This window comes from Plasmodium gonderi (assembly GCF_002157705.1).
Source record: "Plasmodium gonderi DNA, contig: Chr08, whole genome shotgun sequence".
In the NCBI taxonomy this organism is placed as follows: Eukaryota; Apicomplexa; class Aconoidasida; order Haemosporida; family Plasmodiidae; genus Plasmodium; species Plasmodium gonderi.
The window spans coordinates 1471905-1493246 of NW_021628933.1; the positions used below are offsets into that span (position 1 = coordinate 1471905).

Consider the following 21342-nt stretch of genomic DNA (forward strand, 5'->3'; position numbering starts at 1 on the left):
AGAATGGAAGAGGTAACATAAGGGGAGGGGGGGGGGGGGGGGGGGGGATATGTCAACTTAAGGGGTGGATAATAATCACCATTGCTACTTCTCTATCGGTGTAACCTTTTGAAGTTATAAAAAAGGAAAAATATTCGAGGGAATTCCTTTCTGTGGTGTTGTGTTCATAAAAGGGAAATATACATACCACACAGATATGCATAATGGTGCGATAGATCCACATAAATAAGTATGACACTTTAATTCCCAATTTTGAAACAGCACATGAAATGATCGATCAAAGTTTGTAACAGTTGGATACAGTTCGGTATGAGCAATCCACCAACATCATCACGTAATCTTCCGGAAAATATTATCAAAAAAAAAAAAAAAAAAAAAAAAAAAAAAAAAAATATGCAGTTTCTGGGAAGGTCCTCCCATAGCTAAAACATCTACACATCTTGTCACACAATATACCATTGTATGCATAGACAAAGAGTACATAATTAAATTTTTATTCCCTTAAGTCCATTTTATATGACTTCAATATTTACATTCTATGATTACAGGAAGAATATGAGAGTATCATGTCGTATTATTTTGCGGATTCTATTAGTCTGGTTCATATTTTAACAAAAGCCTTTTCTTTTCGCCCATCTGTAAATTTACAGGTGCATGTTATCCGTAGCAGTTTGCAAGTGTCAGATGAATTGTTAATAACACATCTTTTTTCATATTTTTCATATTTTTCATATTTTTCATATTTTTCATATTTTTCATATTTTTCATATTTTTCATACTTTTCATACTTTTTATACTTTTCATGTTCTTGGTATTTTTGTCATTTTCCGTGTTAATGGTATTTTCCCCATTTTTTTTTTTTTTTTTTTCATTACTCCCCCCCCCTAATTTTCCACGCCCTTGAACGCTTTAGACATACACACAAAAAATGATAAAAAAATGATAAAAAGATGACACAAAAATGACACAAAAATGATACAAAAATAATACGAAATTGACAAGTGAAATCCGAGTAATGTGAGTAACATTCGTGATATTCAGGAAAAATAACACATAGTGATAAAAAAAAAAAAAAAAAAAAAAAAGTGGGAAAAGCAATACTACTGCTATATGTGAGAAAGGCTAGAGGAAAAAAAAAAAAAAAAAAAAAAAAAAAACACATGAAAAATTGCACAAAAGAGGTCCCCAATTCAACATGGCAATAAATGCAACAGTATTTCCCTTTTGACGATATTTCTAATGTTATGAGCTGTGAAGTGTTAGCTTCGAAGTGTGGACTTTGAACGGCAAATTGCAGATTGTAAATTACAAACTGCAAATGCGAGGTGTCAGTGGAACGGCACCCAAGGGAAATGAAGACAATGTAAGTAGTAGAACGAGTCATCTAACTCAAAAAGCACAAAGGCATAGGAAAAACAAAACACATGAGAGGGATGGGAGTGTAAAGAAATGTGTATGTGAAACCGAAGTTTTATTCGCTATACTTTAACATTTGATGCATGTAAGATGAAACAAATGGTTCATCTTACGCTAAAGGTTCGTGTAAAGGGCACTTTGAAGCGCATTTTTTTTTTTTTTTTTTTTTTTTTTGCACATATTAGATATATATATATATATGTACATGTACATGTATGTATCCCCCGTATGAACGCTCAAGCCATGTCCCTCCTTGCGAGTGGACACACTAATATGAGGAGCCTCTACGTGAGCACCCTTATCACATAACCACAAGTGCGAGAGTTCATGATCGGGAGTTTATGCATTCGCATGTTCCAGCACATTCACCAAACTCCTCCCAATACACACACACACGCGCGTGCATATGTATATATGTATATGTATATATATATATGTATATATATGGACGGACGCACACACACACTCCGTTGGGAGGGCTTCAAATATGTCCATGTACATGTAGAAAAATCCCAAAAAATATAAAAATAAAAAAAAAATAAAAAAAGCTAGGGGACCCTTATAAGCATCAAAGTTGCACATCTTTAGCATAAAATTCACAAAATATGAATAGACATATAAAAGGAAATAATAATGTAGGTCTAAACAATATTGAAAAAAAAAATACGAAGAGCTGTCCAAACGATCACGTAACATATGGAAGTGATGCTAACAAAAGGTACCAATATGAATCAGTAAATTTGGATAGCGGTAGGAATATAAACTCTACTAAATTTACGACTCACGTTTCTAAAGTTGTTACTACTGCTGCTGTCACGACTAGCAGTAGGAACGTGGAAAATGAACAAAGGGCCCTTGTTAACAAATCAACTAACCTCATAAGTGCACGTAAACATGTGCCATCAGGCACCGCTTTAAATTTAGGTAAAGAAAATCAAAATAGTAAATTTAACTTAATTTCCAGAGGGAGAAGAGATGATTCTGCAAATGAAGGCTCTAGAAACAAGGTAGAGGGAAGAGATACGCAAAGGGTTGTCAAAAGCATATTCAGTGATATGAGCAAGAGAAGTGAAAGAAACATTTGCAAAGATGATCATCCGAGGAGGGAAGAAACCCCAATGGAAAATCGCGTGAGCAGTTCAGATAAAAAAATAGAACAAATTCAAAACATTCGTACATATTTAACATACAAAAAGGATGACAACGTAAGACGAAATCAAAATTACAGCTGGGATTCAGCTTCTAAAAGAAAAGTAGAACGAGATCACTCAAATGAGAATAACAATAAAAAAAAAAAATCAACTCATTCATATGATAAAGGTAATTATCCTTCTGACATTTCTTTTTCCTATGGTGACACGGAAGATGTTAAGACACATCATAAGACTAAGGAATTCAAAAGTTTTGAAAAGAAGGAAATTCTCCATTACAACCAGCTCGATGTGGAAGGCTCACTACCTACAAACTACCACAGATTGAACTCTGAAAAAAATTCCAAAAAAAATGATGCAATGATGAAGACGAATCAACAAAATTGGAACCCACAGTGCAGGAAAAAAATAAATGATGAAATGATACAAAGAAATAGAAGAATCAGTGCCAACATCAGTGGGACGTGTAGCATGACTAGGAACATTAATACGTCAAATAATGAACTAATTGAAGGGAACGATGGAATAATACAAAATGATAGTGCGGATAAATTTTATGACGAAGGGAGAAAGGGGAAAGTATACATAGGAGAGAAGGAAAATGAAAGAATCAATTGCATAATTCGGAAGGGAGGAGAGAAGGAAAATGAAAGAACCAATTGCATAATTCGGAAGGGAGGAGAGAAGGAAAATGAAAGAACCAATTGCATAATTCGGAAGGGAGGAGAGAAGGAAAATGAAAGAACCAATTGCATAATTCGGAAGGGAGGAGAGAAGGAAAATGAAAGAACCAATTGCATAATTCGGAAGGGAGGAGAGAAGGAAAATGAAAGAACCAATTGCATAATTCGGAAGGGAGGAGAGAAGGAAAATGAAAGAATCAATTGTATAATTCGGAAGGGAGAAGAAAGCGAAGTAGACAAGAAGGGAGACAAATCGTATCAAAACCTCCCAAAGACATTCCTAGAAGATAAGTTACAAAAACGAGGAATAGAACACACGTGGAATGTTCAATCACTCTCAAGGGAACATCACACACATGCTTCATATTTGGATAAGAAACCCCAAATGGAAATAACAAGCGACAATACAAATAATGTGGTTAGAAGAACCCCCTTGTGTGATTTCTCTAACGACGACGAAGAGAATTTTACAAAATGCATTAAACGAGTACGTGAAGGTAGAGTAATAAATTCGGAAAGGCTATATAAGGCACGTATGAACATGGGCATACGAATGGGTGAAATGGAAATAGGTGACAGAGCTGATATAGAGGACAGATCTGGTATAGAGGCCGGATCTAGTATAGAGGCCGGATCTGGTATAGAGGCCGGATCCGGTATAGAGGACGGAGGGAAGCAAGTAAGCCATTCAGATGATGAGAAAGATTTCACACTTCTTCATGTGAACAAAGGTCTGAACGAAAGAAGGATGGGAGAAAGTATTACTGATATGATTAGAGAAAGGGGCAGCATATCCCCTAGCTGTGTTAACCGATATACTAGAGAAGAGCTATTCTGTGTAGATAAGCAAAAGCCAATAGAAAGAAAAAAGGAATCGAGAGATTTTCATCTTTTTAGCGAAATTCATAATACGTATAAGAAAAGTATATCCGAAAAAGTGCATGAAAATTTGTTGAATAATAAGTTACCTAACCAGAGAAATGAGTTCTTATGTAAGCAGCACAGTTCTAAATTATCCGAACATAAATTTAGATGCGATGAGAGGTTCGAAGGGAAGCAGAGCAGAATGTGTAGAAGTGAGGGAAACGATGATCAGGGGTGCACAAGAAGGGACGAAGCAAACAAATCTGAGGAAGAAAATGAAGAGAAGAAAAAGTATGAATCAGCAGATGGCAAGGCAAAAGTTTTGAACTCGGAAAAATTGAACACAGAAGAAGACGCATCACCTGGATACATGAAACATGAACTTCACGCAGAGGATGACACAAAATTGTTTAAAAAAGTTACCATGGATCATCATGGCATCACATTAGCTGAAAAATTGCATACCGGGGTGCTAACTTCAAAGTCACGTGTGGAGGCCCCGCCTTCTAGAAGACATTTTGCAGCTCCAACCGTGTCCTCAGACAGAAAAAACATAAACACAACAAAGAAAGAGTTTAAAGAATTACATAGAAAGGGGAATTTATTCAATCAAAAAATAAGTGCAGTTAGTCGATTAGCAATTACAAAGTTGACTAAGACCAATATGAGGGAAAAAGGAAATAACATAAGTAGGAAAAATAATAAAAATGATGCAAAAATTAACACATCTAATAGCGAAAATGAAGACAAAAAAAATGTATGTCTATCGTATACCATTGGTATTAAGGAAAAAATAGATGAATCCGTAGGCACAGCTAGCCAAATATCAATTCAAGGCAGTAAAACAGATGTAGACATGTCAAAAAAGAAAAAAAAACAATTGCAAAGTTTTGAGCAGCTCAGGTTAAATAAAATGTTATCTACTCAAAATAGGAATGTGACAAAGGAGATGGGAAATCAGACAAGTAAATTAGGTTCTCACTTGAGTGGAAATCAAACAAGTAAATTAGGTTCTCACTTGAGTGGAAATCAAACAAGTAAGTTGGGTTCTCACTTGAGTAGAAATCAAACAAGTAAGTTGGGTTCTCACTTGAGTGGAAATCAAACAAGTAAGTTGGGTTCTCACGTGAGTGGAAATCAAACAAGTAATTTAGGTTCCTACTTGAAGGGAATTCAAAACAATGTCGATGAAAGTTTAAACTGTTCGGAATGTGAACAGATGAAGCAAGACACTGATAAAATAGCCCATCCACTGGGGGAAGCCTGTTCTCTGAAATATCATAGCAATAATGTGATCTACAAAGATGAGGTAGATGCAGAAGGAGACGCATCGAGTAGTTGTAATTATGTTCATAATGAGAAAAATAATTTTTGCGATAAGGAAGGAACCACAACTAGGGATGTCAAAGATAATAAAGAAGAAGAAGAGGAAGAAGAGGAAGAAGAAGAAGAAGAAGAAGGAAAAACAAAACAAAACAAAATGAGTTACTCTGGATTTAAAGGAGAGAGTTTTAGGAAGGATAACAACAGCAATAGGAGTAATTCGTTAAAAACTTCAAAAATATCCACAAATGAAAAATGGAAGAATGTCCCAAGACAGTTACACAACACAAAAGAAAAGTATAAAACTACGCAATGGACAGGTACAGATGCAAGAGGAGGAAGCAAATGGATGAAAAGAAATCACAGCAGTAGTAACAATAGCTCAGTGTCGAATAATAATAAAATTTTTAAAAATATTACCTATAGGAAAAACGAACTAAGTAAAAAGAAGCCAGTTGTTGCTATTTCTAATCATAGATTTAACACACATGGCATAGTTGTAAATGGAAAGGGTGGAGAAAGAATTGGTTTTAATATAGAATCAAAGAATAATGCGACGAAAAGTGGGACGAAAAATGGGACGAAAAATGGGACGAAAAGTGGGACGAAAAGTGGGACGAAAAGTGGGACGAAAAGTGGGACGAAAAATGCGACGAATAGTGCAACGAATAGTGCAACGAATAATGCGACGAAAAATGAAGCAAATAAAGAGAAGGGTAACAATGTACTAATCCAAAAAAGAATTACCCATTTTAATAACTCCAAGAGAGGTACTAGTAATAGTAAGGATAATTACAAAGATATCATAAATGAAGAAATGGAAAAGCACAAAATGAGTCGGAAAAAACAAAATAAAAATATAAAAAGCAATTCCATTCCTCCTAGAAATATGAACAAGAGGATTAGGAGTGGAAATTCAAATAATATATTTTTGAATAAAACCAAAAAGGAGAGCGACCAAGAAGAATGCGACAGGGAAGTAAGACATACAGAAGAAGAGAAACCAGTGGAAAACATATCCTCTGTGTTGGTAAAACGAGGCGATAGTTACGATGAGAATGGGAAGTACTCCAAAAGAAGTAATAGCTATGATGGTAGAGGGGAACGTTCTAAAGGTGGTAGATGTGGTATCGAGAGGCAGGTGGATTCCATAGATGCTATCAGACGTCACGTGAAGGAGAGTTCATCAAAGGGGAATACATCAGGGAATGGTTCAGAAAGGACGATGCTGGGAGAAAAGTCTCAAACAGAAAATTCTAGCACCCCAGCTAGCCATCTTGAGAAGAAGGAAATATCGTACTTTGAGTGGTTGGCCAGAGAAAAAAAAAGAAAAGATAGTGCAGAAAAAGGAGAAGCGCGAGAAGTAACACCCAAAGTTGTGTCAGAAGTAGTGTCAGAAGTAGTGTCAGACGCAGTATCAGACGCAGCACCGGATGAGAAACGAAGAGGTGAAAGGAGAAAGGGAGAATGTGGCAAGGAAAGCATTATGGACGCTCTGGAGGAAGAAGAGTACCATCTGATGCTGCAACCACTAAGCGCATTTAACTTGAAACAAAATGAAATAAAATATGAACAAGATGATTTTGTAGTAGATAAGAACCCAATAGGAAATGGCAGAACAGGGCTAGTTTTTAAAGCCATCATAAAAAATGAAAATGAGTATGTTGCATTAAAAGTAATGGCAAAGGATACCATCTCATCATTAAATATCGAAAGACAAGTATTAAAAGAAATAATAATTCAGGCTAGCTTAAATCATATGAACATTTTGCAATTGATAGCATATTTTGAAGATAGAACCCGTTTGTTCCTGATCCTAGAATTAGCAAATGGTGGATCAATCAGAAATAAAATGAAATTAGATGCACAACCTTTGAAAGAAGAACAAGTAGCTTTATATGTGTATCAAATTGCAGATGCACTAGCTTACCTACACAAATATAATATCATACATAGAGATTTAAAACCAGATAACATATTACTTCATTACACTCATGAATATAGAAATAAAAATGTATACAAATATGGAATTGTAAAAATCGCAGATTTCGGGTTCTCTTGCCAATTGAAAAATAAAAGACAGAAGAGAAGCACATTTTGTGGTACTCTTGATTATATGCCACCAGAAATTATCAACCAGATACCTTACGATTGCAATGTCGATTTGTGGTGTTTGGGAATTGTCATCTTTGAGCTCCTCGTCGGATTTCCTCCATTTACAGACGATACACAGGTGCATGTGGGGGACGTCCGGGAACGATGCCACGCCTCTTTTTGAGGGATCACCATATGTATACACACGCACATACATACGTACATAAATGTACATGCATGCATCCCCGTTTGCACATTGTTTCCCCTTGTTTTCAAAACGTAGGAACGCATATTCAACCAAATTAAAGAATTGAATTTTCACTTCCCGAAGGCAATTTCTTTGCAGGCGCGAGATCTCATACTGAAGGTGAGTTATGTTCCGTTTAGAGGCATTTCCTTTTTCTTTTTTTTTTTTTTTTTTTTTTTTTTTTTTTTTTTCATGTCTTTGGTCCATTTTTGCTTATGTAGCCTCCACAAGCATTTACATATACATGCATGTATAGATCTCTATACCTTCACAAGCTCGTTTACGTATTTCTTATACCTCCGTACGTTCATATATGCACTTCTTACACCTCCGTACGTTCACATATGCACTTCTTACACCTCCGTACGTTCATATATGCACTTCTTACACCTCCTTACGTTCACATATGCACTTTTTACACCTCCGTACGTTCATATATGCACTTCTTACACCTCCGTACGTTCATATATGCACTTCTTACACCTCCGTACGTTCATATATGCACTTCTTACACCTCCGTACGTTCATATATGCACTTCTTACACCTCCGTACGTTCATATATGCACTTCTTACACCTCCGTACGTTCATATATGCACTTCTGTTTTAATTTTTCAATGTTTCTTTCCACGGGACCGTGAACTCTCAGCTATGTAGTAGAACGGCAGAAGAACGGATCTCTGCAGAAGATGTGAAATCACATCCATGGGTGAAGCAGTTCCTGTAGAATTATGGTTTTATTTGTTTATCTATGAGAAATCAACATTCCATTAGTAATTAACACTTGTGTGCGAATGTTTCCAATATTTTGAAGAATATAATGTTCGTTCTGGATTCACTCCGATAATTAACACAACTTTACCGTTCAGTTTTTTTCCACATAGATATATGTTTTTACACTTTGGTCCCTACCTAGATTTTTCGATTAACTGCGTTTGTTCATTTATTCTTTTGCTCATTCGTTTGGTTATTTATTTTTTTTATTTTTATTTTTCTGTATTTTTCTGTATTTTTCTGTATTTTTCTGTATTTTTCTATATTTTTCTTTCTTTTTCTTTATTTTATTTTTTTTTTTTTTTTTGTACATACACATAATTTCCTTTACATAGGAAAGTTTTGACATTTTTAAGGACCAAATTTTTTTTTTTTTTTTTTCCTTCCTTTTTTTACATCTATTTATTAAACGAGCATATTTTACATGTCTCAAAGAACTACAACACGAGATTAACCCTTTTGCAGTTTTTTTGAATTTTATTATTTTATTATTATATTATTATATTATTTTATTATTTCATTATTATTTATTATTATTTTTTATTATTTATTATTATTTTTTATTATTTATTATTATTTTTTATTATTTTTTATTATTTTTTATTATTTATTATTATTTTTTTTTTTTTCTCAAATCTTAAAAATGAAACGACATCATCCATTCCACTTTTTTCTCATTTTTTTACTTGTAAACTGTGCAAGGGGAAAACTGACAAATGACGACAGTGTCGCTAGTTCACAATCTCGCGATTTTGGAAAAGATATGGACGAACTAGATTTGAGTGGTTTAGAAAATGATATTGAAAGTGAGTTCTTATTGTAACACTGTCTTTAGTGTTAAATGAGTGCATTAGAAGTGTTCTTTTTTTTTTTTCCCTTTTTTGTTTTGCCTTGATAAATTAAGGAATACGCAATTTATAGAAAGTTTTCAATATGTATGAATCCATTATGTAATTACTCTTTCCTCCAAAAGATGTTTGCACTTCTTATACCTACTAAAAATGGATTTTTGTGTAGATATTGAGGAAATCGCTTACAGTGATAGGAACTACCAGTTTGTAACTCAAATGTATGTTTATGTTCGTGTGGATACAAAATATGTAAGATTAATTTGCACTTTCCCCCACCCACACATACACACATGAGAGCCGTTTGCATGTTTTTCATTTTCTGTCTGTATGTCTGATTCTTTGTTTGTCTATTTCTTTGCTTGTTTGTTGCAATTTTGTCTGCATGTATGTTTTCTTGCTTGCTTTTCTGTGGAGGTATCTTTTCCGTTAGGGGAGGATGCACATTCTTGATTCGAATTTGTCCATTTGTAGAGACAAAGATACAATAGAATAGCAACTTTAAGAAATATAATAATTTAATTTACACTTTGTACAAAAAAAAAAAAAAAAAAAAAAAAAAAAATTCCTTCAAATCACATTACAGAAAAAATATTTGAATCACCTTCAACTCATAAGCCTTGGAGAGAAATACATGACTCTACTACAAAATGCAATGATGCATGTCCAAATTAAAAAGACAGGAGTTGGAGTATTTACATGTTTTTATCAAGACAAAGGTAAAAACCGTGTGTAATGAAGTAATACCTCCTGACATATTTTTCCTTCCAAGTCCCTCGTGCTTTCTATATCAGTATACGTTTGTGTACTTATGTTTATTAGTGCTTACGTATGTTGTGTATCTTCACATCTATTTCCAACTCTCTCCTCCACCCACCACCCACCCTCCCTATTGGCAGCCATTAAGGAAAACTTAGTTACATATTTCTTATTGCAGAAAGAAGTGGATTTTGTTGAAGTTGGGTTTGACACAAAATTCCCAGGTTTGTACCTCCACATGGTTGCACAGATGCACATTTGTCTGGATACATTTTTATTTATACCTATTTGTTCGTTCACCAGAGTGCATATTTCCTGATTCACTCATTTTATGGTTTCCATATTTACTGATTTGCACTTTTGTATTTTGCTTTTGCATGGCAAAGAAGGAAGAGACTCTCCGATCACTGATGCGGACAGAAGGATGGCATTGCAGGGCCAAACAAATGACGAGTTGTGAGTTAAGGGAAAAAAAAGAAAAAAAAACGAAAAAGAAAAAGAAGCTACATCAGAAGTTGTCAGATGTCAGAAGTTGTGTAATAACTTAATAATCCCTTTTTTTTTTTTTTTTTTTTTCTTTTTTTATGTGTATTCAAATGGGGAATTTTACATACCCCTTCCTTCATTTTTAAAAAAATAAACACATGTTATATAAAAAAAGAAAAATTAACAAACATGGATTAATGAGTGCAGATTAATGGATGCAGATTTATGGATGCAGATTTATGGATGCAGATTTATGGATGCAGATTTATGGATGCAGATTAATGGGTAAGGATTATCGAACAAAAGGGAAAAATGTTCCTACAACTTGCAAACAGTCTTTATATATATATTATGTCTTCAAATGGACAGCATGAATTGATTTACTCAGCTAGGGTTCACTTTCATTCGATCCACATTGGACTCGTTAATCTGGTGGGAAGAAAAGATGTGTGTACATATTTACATTTCCATGGAATGATAATCTAAATATGTTTTTGTCAAGGATGTTTATTCACTTATGTCTTACGAACACAAAAAAAAAAAACACACACATGGGGGTAGGCCCTGAAATGTGGTTGTACGCAAGATGTACACAAAATAAATATTTTCATTTTAATCACAAACCATGAAAGCTGGAATTTGTAAATATCCACATGAACAACATATTCCACTCCATGACCATTTTCCTAATTTTGCGTTGCACTGAAAATGGTGAAAATAGGAAGAACAATGAGATCGAGGGGAGAAAAAAAAAAAAAAAAAAAAAAAAAAAAAAAAAAAAAAAAACAAATCATCTGTATGTATGTATTCAATTCTGTAAGAGAAAAGTACACTTGTATTCATATTCAGATATATCCAATGTCCACTGTTCAAATGCATAAAATATACATGAACAAATAAATATGATATATAGACTCCTACGATTAAAAACAAGTCATAAGTATAAGTTATGAGACATGTGTATTACATTTTTTTGCGGACAATTCAATACTCCTTTCATTTTGCTCTCAGTTAATAGCCACTCCTTCTTCTCGATAAAAATACTCGTGCAAGAACTTCCGTACTGTTTGAAGAAGAGAAAAAAAAAAAAAAAAAAAAAAACATGACAAGTGTGACAGCATGACCAGGGTAGCAACAAGACCAGGGTAGCAACAAGACCAATGTGGAAACATGACGACGTGGCAAAAGCATAGGGAGTATATATCACGAACCGCATGAAGGTGCATGGGCAATTCACTCCCGTTTTGTTCATATCTTACATTTTTCTTTATCTTGCAGTTTTTCAAATCGTGCTGTATAATGTCGTTGTCTGTGAAGAGGGTGAATCTGCAAAATCTAAGAAATGGAAGTTATATACATATGTATATACAAACATGTCCATTTTTGTGAAAAAAAAAAAATAAAATAAAATAATTGCGACACAGTGCAGGATAGTGAAATATATATATATATATGAAAACCCATCTCCAGTAGAAAAAAATAAATGAACGAGTGCATTATCTTGTAAAAGTTGGTATTTGTTTCAAAGAACCACTAAGTGGTATATGCCAGGAGCACACTCATGCTAACTTACTTGCATCTAAACTTGTACGTTGCATCTGGTGCATTTTTCAGGTTCAAGCATTTAAGCTGCTCTAGATATGCGCGACCACATTTTATCTCTTCATAGATGCGATGGAATTCGTTAGGTCCCTTTAAAAAAAAAAAAAAAAAACGAAGATGAATAGAGATGCTAATTCAGATGGAAAAGTTGAACGTAGGAAAAATTAAAAGGGGCACGATAGCCACAAAAACATGGAAAAAAAAATGGTGAAAAAAAATGGAGAAAAAAAATGGTAAAAAAAAATGGAGAAAAAAAATGGTAAAAAAAAATGGTAAAAAAAAGTGGTAAAAAAAAATGGTAAAAAAAAATGGTAAAAAAAAATGGTAAAAAAAAGTGGTAAAAAAAAATGGTAAAAAAAAATGGTAAAAAAAAATGGTAAAAAAAAAATGGTAAAAAAAAATGGTAAAAAAAAATTGTTGAAAATGTGGTAGAAAATAAGACAAAAGTGGAGAAAACAAAAAGATAGTACTACAATAAACGCAGAAACACAAAGCACACCATAAACAAAAATTACGAAGGAGCCAACGCACTCGTGATCTCATTTTTGTTATTCCACTTTTTTTGTCGTTACATCCGTTGAATAGTTCATCTTCTCGTACAGTAGGAGTTGCCTGTAAAAATTTTCATTTGGATGTGCAAAAGGATATCGGGACTTGAGGGTCGCGAAATTGTCAGCAATCGTTTTTCCATTTTTCTTAGAAATATAAGACAATATTATGGATGAACATCTGGAAATGCCTGCCATACAATGAACTAACACATTCTTATTATCCTTGATTATATCATCTATAAAGGAATGAGCATGGTGTACATGTTTAAGTATGTTTTCATCAAAAGTATCCAATATGTCTAAATACATATGTTTCATTTTGTATACATTATTTGGTGATATGGTTTTGTTTTTTTCCACTCTTAAGGTTTTATTCAATTCACACACTGTTTGTATTTTCCCTTGTTCTATTTGTTTATTCGAGTATTTTTTTTTGCAATCTTGCCCTTGTAGAAGTGTCTTTTCAGTTTCTACATCATGTATTTCTAAATGCATTTCTAAATTTTCAGAGCTTTGGGAAGTATTATTACATGAGTATTCTTCTCTCTCCTTTCGATTAGAACCCATTTTTTCAGATACAATATGTTTATCATCCATGCTACTACTTCTATGTGTCATTTCCTTCTTTTCGCTTTCATTTGATTGTTGTGTATTATCTGCATCTAGGGGGGTAGTATGTAGTGAAGTGCCTTTTGTGGGTTCTGTCTGTTCACCACAAATATTGTTTTTTGTCGTTTCAGTCAATGATGACATGCTCTCATTTTGAAATGTTCCAAAACAATCAACTTCGACATCATCGGGCAATAGCACCATTCCTTTTATATAATCATCGATTCTATCTTTGGAAAGTTTTTTCTCTATAACTTCGTATGGATATATCACATGATCATAGTGTGCATATGGTTTTGAAAATATATCGTCGCAATTCTGTTCTAGATAGCACTCTTTAGATGTATCACCATTTTCTTCTATGGCTTCTTCGACTCTGTTCCTAGATATGTCTATGTTTGTGTACATGTTAGAAGTACAATAACTTCCTGCTTCAACAGAATCTTTAAAAGTTTTTCCTGAAGGTGATACTCCTTGTTGCACATGCAACAAACCACACTTCTTTACATCTCTAGGAAGTTCCTTTTTGCAATTTAGAAATTTATCTTTATAAAAAATTTTTCCATTTTCCTTAGGGTTATGGTAACACCATTCGATGCTCATGCATCTGAAGCAAGTCAGAACCCCCCCGATGTTCAGGTTAATTAAATGATAAATGTCGTTAGCATTGTAAACATTACTAATGTATATGTTATCAAATACTTTCACAATCATCTTTGCACATTGATTTAATTAAATATGTGTTTTTTTTTTTTTTTTTTTTTTTGCTGTGTGTGTTCTTTAACTATGCCACAAATGCATTCATACGTAGAAGTGTATGTTTTTGTGCACATATTTTAGTGATATTTCCTGCTGACATGGGGGGTCAGGTGAATTATTCCCAAGACTTTTCTTCTCTTCTTCTCTCTTTTCTAGTGAACTTTGCTGAAGGAGGTAAAAGCGTCCTTACGAATTGACTGAAAAAAGGAGAAAAAAAAAAAACTGACGATTTTCCAATCGTTGCTTCGTTAATCTGGATGCTGCGCTAAGAGCGCGTTTCAACTTTTGGCACTTGGTAGAGACATATGGATGTTCATTCGAAGGGAACACACATGTACAATGTGTTTGTAGCGTGCCTGTAGTTTGCAACATGTTTGTAGTGTGCACATAGTTCATAACTCATTTGTAACACATCCAGAACAGTACGTGTCACGACGTGAGGCTAGTTTCTCCTACCCACCCAACATCAATTGAAAATTTCGATAGGTCAAGCAAATGTAAAGTTTCACCCTTCACAGGAATTGAAAAAGTAGTATGAGTAAAAAATATGCACAAAATAACTACACCCTGAATTTTTTTCCTAGGATACTTCTATTTCTAGTAAAATTTCCTCTTTAATATAACATAACAAAATTGAGACGATAAATTTGAGCTATGTGTTGAAGCGTATATGTATAATGATGCACCTTATTCTCAATCTGATATTTTTTTTTTTTTTTTTTTTTTTCCTTTTTGCATACTTTTTTCTACATTTTTGAAATCGTTTTTTTTTTTTTTTTTTTTTTTTTTTTTTTTTTTTTTTTTTTTTTTTTTTTTTTTTTTTTTTTTTTTTTTTTTTTTTTTTTTTTTTTTTTTTTTTTTTTTTTTTTTTTTTTTTTTTATTTTTTTTTTTTTTTTTTTTTTTTCCCTTGTTTCATACTTTTTTCTCCTTTTATGGATAGAGATTGTATATACCATAATTTGCTTTTTAATTATTTTTTTGGAGAAAATGTTTTTTTTTTTTACATTATTACTTGAAGAGTTTATAACTTTCATTGTTAAATTTTTATGATTTTATTTTACAAGTGCCAAATTCTTTTCCTTAACTTGTTCTTCAGTTTGAGTTATGCTTACTCTTCAGCGTGAACCCTTATTTAAGTGTTAATTTTTTTTTCTCTCTTTTTCCTTCTTGAAACGTGCAACAAACGAGAGGAATAAATGTAACATTATATATATATATATATATATATCCCTTTTTGCAGGACTGCTAAGCTCCTCATGCTTTATTTACTTGGTGTTCCCACGTGAATAGTATATTATAATGTGGTAGTAACTTGAGATGTTGCTTCGTTTGCAAATGTGCTACATAATAAAAAAGGTGTGTTAATTCTTGGATGACGCTATTCTTTTACTAGCATATGAACAGAAATAAAAATATACATAATTATATATTTTTTTTCACAAACTCTTCACATCTGCATACTTCTGTAGTTACATATAATACTAGCACGACATATGAGGTGTTCATATAATTTATGACTCCCCCCCCCCCCCCCATCTGAGCAAAGCCCCCCATCTGAGCAAAGTACCAAGTGGTACTGGAAATTTTTATATACTCCATTTGAAAGAATAGCAATTCTGTGTGGGATTGTAAAAAAAAAAAAAAAAAAAGGAAAAAGATTTCCATCTGAACCGTACATCTACATGTACCAATTTAATTATAACAACGAGAAATTTTTTAGCAAAGAAAATTAAAGTGCATTGGAGATATTTTCCAGTTGAGAGAGAGGATAAAATTGGAATGTTGTGAAGCGTGCGCATGTTTGTGCATGTATTTTTGTGGGAGTGTATGGGAAAATCCTTACAAGGTAGGAAAAACCAGGAAGACAGCTAGCCAAACAAGTAATCCATAGAGGTTATTCAGACATATTTTTCAGAGAAGGGCAGTAACTGATCTTTGTTCGTTATCATTCCTTTTGTTTTATTTCACCTCCCATTTTAGCACACGTGACTCCGGAGAAGGGACATCTAATGGGGGGCAGTAGAAGAAACGAATATGACACAGAGAAAAAGGAAGGAATGAAAAAGGGCAATTTTGGAAGTGAAGAAATGAATGGAGATATGAGAGGTGGATTAGTAGGAGGAGGTGGAGGTATTCAATATGATTTAGAAATTGAACCCATTTTGAACGATGAGGATTCGATGAATCAGATGCATGGTAAACGAGATGGACATAACAATGTAAACATTAACAAATTAAAAAATGAAATTATTCAAAATGATCTGTTAAGTAATGAAGAAATAGATGATCAGAGTCTAGGATTGGTAAAAGATAAATCTATAAAAAGACGAGAAAATGAATTTCAAAGAAAAAAATATGAATACATGCTATCTCCAGAAAGGGCTGATCCCTTTGCTGAGAAGAGTCCATCTCCAGGAGAGAGAACATATGCAGATGTTATGATGGATATTAATAATGAAAATCACAAATTGAAGCTTATAAATAATGTTACTAGCGGTGGTACATCATCCTCGGCTAGCCAAACTAAAAATAGGAAACTGAGGTGGAGTGTTGTGGAAAATGATTCCACAGATAAACAACGTGCAGATCCTGCACTACTAGGATCTTCCACATCTATCACGTCAAACAAAACTACAGAAGCAAGCAAAAAGGATCATGCTAAAAGTAAATGGGATTTTGTAAGCGAAGAGGAAAATAAATCCTCGAGCTTTGGATACATGCCAACTCCTGCTCCATCCAAATGGGTTGACACTCCTTTTATAATAAGTGGTTCTGTGACGTCCAGTGCAGCAACAAACACTGAGATTGCAAAGGAGGTTGCAAAGGAGGTTGCAGCTGGGGTAGGAACTTCCTCCTCTATGGCAGCTACCCCAAGTGGTAATATGAAAAAGAAAAGAATTTCGAGATGGGACAAAGTGGGTGAAGGTATAAATGCATCAACAGCAGATCATGCTGCACATCTTGATATGATGAAAACACCAAAGGCGTCCATGGTGGTGGATTCAATTGGAAGTGCTGCTGCCTCTGGATCAACCAGCTCTATGTTGAAAACACCATATCTTATGATACCCGGAACAGGAAATTTTATTAACACGCCATTTGTAATGAATCCAATTGGTAATAATGTGGTGAATGGGAAAATGTTCAACACTCCTATGACCCCTGGATTAGCTTCTATAGCTACTGATTCGATCATTAAAATGAAAATAAGGAATGAAATGGAAATCAGAAATAGACCGTTAACTGATGAGGATTTGAATGAGCTATTACCATCTGAAGGATATGAGATTGTGAAGCCACCAGAGGAATATGAAGCGATAAGGAAAAATAAATTGAAACAGTTTTTTAAAAATACTGTTAGTAGTACTACTAGTGTAGCAACTCCACTTGCATTTATTGGTGGCAGCGTACCACTTGGAATGACAGGTTCACTTGCAAATGATGGAAGTACAAATCTGAAGATTCCATTGATGAGTGGGCTAGTTAGTAGAGCTCCTGTCACAAATCAAGATGATGAAGGAAATGAAAATACAGGATTACAAACTCCATACATAAATAACAATTTGCTGCAGAGTACATTAATTAGTGGAACACCATTTTATGATATTCCAACAGCGAACAATAACATGTTGAAAGAAATAGAGGGAGATCCTAATTTGCTTCTACAAAACAAACAATTTGAAATTAATAACCCACAATTGTTAAGTGAGTTAAAATATGTACAATTAAAAAATGAAGACTTCATATATTTTAATAAATTATTTCAAAATGTAGATGAAAGTGATTTATCACAAGATGAACTGAAAGAACGTAAGTTTATGATACTTTTATTAAAGATAAAAAATGGAACCCCTTCCATAAGACGTGCAGCATTAAGAAGTATAACAGATAAGGTAAAAGAATTAGGTCCTGATATTTTATTCAATTTGATTTTACCATTAATGATGCAAAACACTTTGGAAGATCAAGAAAGACATTTATTGGTAAAAGTGATTGATAGAATTTTATTCAAGTTGGATGATTTAGTAAGACCTTATGTTCATAAAATTTTGGTTGTCATTGAACCTTTGTTAATTGATGAAGATTATTATGCAAGAGTAGAAGGTAGAGAAATTATTAGTAATCTAGCAAAAGCAGCTGGTCTTGCTACAATGATTGGAATAATGAGACCAGATATTGATCACCCAGATGAGTATGTACGTAATACTACTGCAAGAGCATTTGCTGTTGTTGCTTCAGCACTTGGTATTCCATCTTTAATTTTATTTTTAAAAGCTGTTTGTCAATCAAAGAAAAATTGGGAAGCTAGACATACAGGAATTAAAATTGTTCAGCAAATTGCAATTCTTATGGGATGTGCTGTTTTGCCACATCTAAAACAACTTGTTTCAATTGTATCTCATGGTTTACATGATGATCAACAGAAAGTGAAAACAATTACTGCATTAGCTATAGCTGCTTTAGCTGAAGCAGCAGCACCATATGGAATTGAAGCATTTGATTCTGTTTTGAGACCACTATGGAAAGGTATAACAGAACACAGAGGTAAAGTTTTAGCAGCATTTTTAAAAGCTATTGGATTAATTATTCCACTTATGGATCCATATCATGCAAACTATTACACAAAAGAAGTGATGATAATTCTTATTAACGAGTTTAATACTCCTGATGAAGAGATGAAAAAGATTGTTCTTAAATGTGTTAAGCAATGTATACAAACAGAAGGTATTGATAAAGATTACATCAACCAAGAAGTGGTGAACCCATTTTTTGAAAAATTTTGGGTTCTAAGAAGTAGTGGTGATAAAAGAAATTTACATCTAATAGTAGAAACTACTGTAGAAATCGCAAACAAAATTGGAGGAGCACTTGTCATAGCTAGACTTGTAGATGATTTAAAAGATCCTTCAGAACAATTCAGAAAAATGGTCATGCAAACAATTCAAAGCATTGTAAATAATCAAGGTGTAGATGACATTGATCAAAAATTAGAAGAACAACTTATTGATGGAATTCTATACGCATTTCAAGAACAAGCATCTGATGATTATTACATTTTGTTAAATTCTTTTGATACAATTGTAAACAAATTGCAACTACGAATGAAACCATATTTACCTCAAATTGCTGGTATAATAAGATGGAGATTGAATACACCTTTACCCAAAATAAGACAACAAAGTGCAGAACTTATTTCTAGAATTGCTAACCTTATGAATATATGTCAAGAACATCAAATGTTAGGTCATTTAGCTTTATACCTTTATGAATATTTAGGAGAAGAATATCCAGAAGTGTTAGGAAATATTATAGGTGCTCTTAAATCCATTGTAGTTGTTTTGGGTGTCCAGAATATGACGCCACCGATAAAGGATCTTTTACCAAGAATAACACCAATTTTAAAAAATAGACATGAAAAAGTACAAGAAAATGTTATAGATTTGTTGGGTATAATTGCTGACAAGGGAGGAGATTTAGTTTCTCCAAAAGAATGGGATCGTATATGTTTCGATTTAATTGAATTATTAAAATCTAATAAAAAATTGATTAGACGTGCAACAATTCAGACCTTTGGATATATAGCTCGTACAATTGGGCCATTTGAAGTTTTAACTGTTCTTTTAAATAATTTACGGGTTCAGGAAAGACAACTCAGAGTATGTACCACGGTTGCTATTGCTATTGTAGCTGATACATGTCTTCCATATTCAGTATTAGCAGCACTTATGAATGAATATAAAACTCAAGATCTTAATGTTCAAAATGGTGTACTCAAAGCTTTATCATTTATGTTTGAATATATAGGAGAAATAGCTAAAGATTATGTATATGCAGTTGTGCCACTTCTAGAACATGCTCTAATGGATAGAGATTTGGTTCATAGACAAATAGCTACTTGGGCTTGTAAGCACCTAGCATTAGGTTGTTTTGGCTTAAATCGTGAAGATGCACTCATCCACTTGTTAAATTATGTGTGGCCAAATATTTTTGAAACTTCTCCACATTTAATCCAAGCTGTCATTGATTCCCTTGACGGATTCAGAGTTGCTTTGGGACCTGCCATTATCTTTCAATACCTTGTTCAGGGAATATTTCATCCATCAAGAAAAGTTAGAGAAATATATTGGAAAATATATAACAATGTATACATTGGTCATCAAGATAGTCTCATCCCAATATACCCTCCTTTTGAGAGGTTGAACGATAGCAATTTTCTGAGGGATGAATTACGATACACGTTGTAGGAAATTTAATTGTGTGCATTAGAACAGACGTATCCAGATGTAACTCAGTGCAGTGGTGGTGGTGGTAATTCTTGGCCTACATACATATATATATATATATATGAAGATATGTTAATATGTGCTTTCTTCGCGGATAGAGAAACAAAGACAGGTAATGCTTCTTTGAGCCTCTGTCTTGCTTGTAAAAATATCTTCCTGAACACCACAAGCGTAGTATCTTTTGGAAGGGTAAACCGTTCAGATTTCCCCTTGTTTATTTTTACCATCTTTTTTTTTTTTGTATCTCTTGTTTCAGCTGCTTTACTCGCGTGAGTAGGAAAGTGGCACGCATGCATATGTGCGCATAGATATATGGTACTCATGCATATATATTATTTTGAATGAGATAGGTTACACCCGTTTGTTGTCATCGCTGCCGTCACGACCATTAAGGCGTTTCTTTTTCTTCGACCCATGATCAAAACAAAGAACCGTTCGTACGTATCCGGTATTATGTCTAAGTCTGATTCGTTGATCCTTTAATTTTGAGGCCCATATTTTTATGGGGAATTTTTTTTTTTTTTTTTTTTTTTTTTTTATATATTGCTTTCCAGTTGCAAACATGTAAAAAGTTTTATATTTTAACGGTGTTGAAAAAATGGATTTTTTTTTTTTTTTTTTTTTTTTTTAATTTTTTTGTTTATCGATGGAAATTTCCCAGTGCATAGTGATTGCTTTTCCTCAACTTGATGAGTGAGTTGCTTTTGTAAGTACAAATTGGTTAGTACAACAAGACAAACGTGTAAATGGATGTAGTGATGGCTAAACTGCTTATCATGATAGAGGTTTTTTTTTTTTTTTTTTTTTTTTTTTCTGGCCCCTCGAATCTATTTTCTGGTATGTAATATATATATATATATATGTATATGCACGAAACTAGAATGGACATCTT

The 21342-nt window shown here is 33.5% G+C and overlaps 4 protein-coding genes across 4 annotated transcripts; 3 read left to right on the top strand and 1 right to left on the bottom strand.

The window, feature by feature from the left end:
* Positions 1-2021: 2021 nt before the first annotated feature.
* On the top strand, positions 2022-8504 carry PGO_082940 (serine/threonine protein kinase 6; the record flags this gene model as incomplete). The annotated part of the gene is made up of 3 exons (XM_028687516.1): positions 2022-7670; positions 7815-7898; positions 8427-8504. The coding sequence occupies 3 exons, from the start codon at positions 2022-2024 to the stop codon at positions 8502-8504; spliced, it is 5811 nt and encodes a 1936-aa protein (XP_028543317.1).
* A 690-nt stretch (positions 8505-9194) lies between these two features.
* On the top strand, positions 9195-10618 carry PGO_082950 (hypothetical protein, conserved; the record flags this gene model as incomplete). Its single annotated transcript, XM_028687517.1, has 5 exons — positions 9195-9357; positions 9569-9651; positions 9986-10118; positions 10299-10382; positions 10545-10618. 5 exons carry the CDS (start codon positions 9195-9197, stop codon positions 10616-10618), a joined length of 537 nt encoding a protein of 178 aa, XP_028543318.1.
* Positions 10619-11028: 410 nt separating this feature from the next.
* PGO_082960 (dual specificity protein phosphatase) lies at positions 11029-14120 on the bottom strand (the record flags this gene model as incomplete). The annotated part of the gene is made up of 6 exons (XM_028687518.1): positions 11029-11073; positions 11269-11346; positions 11612-11707; positions 11904-11979; positions 12218-12336; positions 12819-14120. The coding sequence occupies 6 exons, from the start codon at positions 14118-14120 to the stop codon at positions 11029-11031; spliced, it is 1716 nt and encodes a 571-aa protein (XP_028543319.1).
* Positions 14121-16175: 2055 nt separating this feature from the next.
* On the top strand, positions 16176-20411 carry PGO_082970 (splicing factor 3B subunit 1; the record flags this gene model as incomplete). Its single annotated transcript, XM_028687519.1, has 1 exon — positions 16176-20411. The coding sequence occupies one exon, from the start codon at positions 16176-16178 to the stop codon at positions 20409-20411; it is 4236 nt and encodes a 1411-aa protein (XP_028543320.1).
* Positions 20412-21342: the final 931 nt, after the last annotated feature.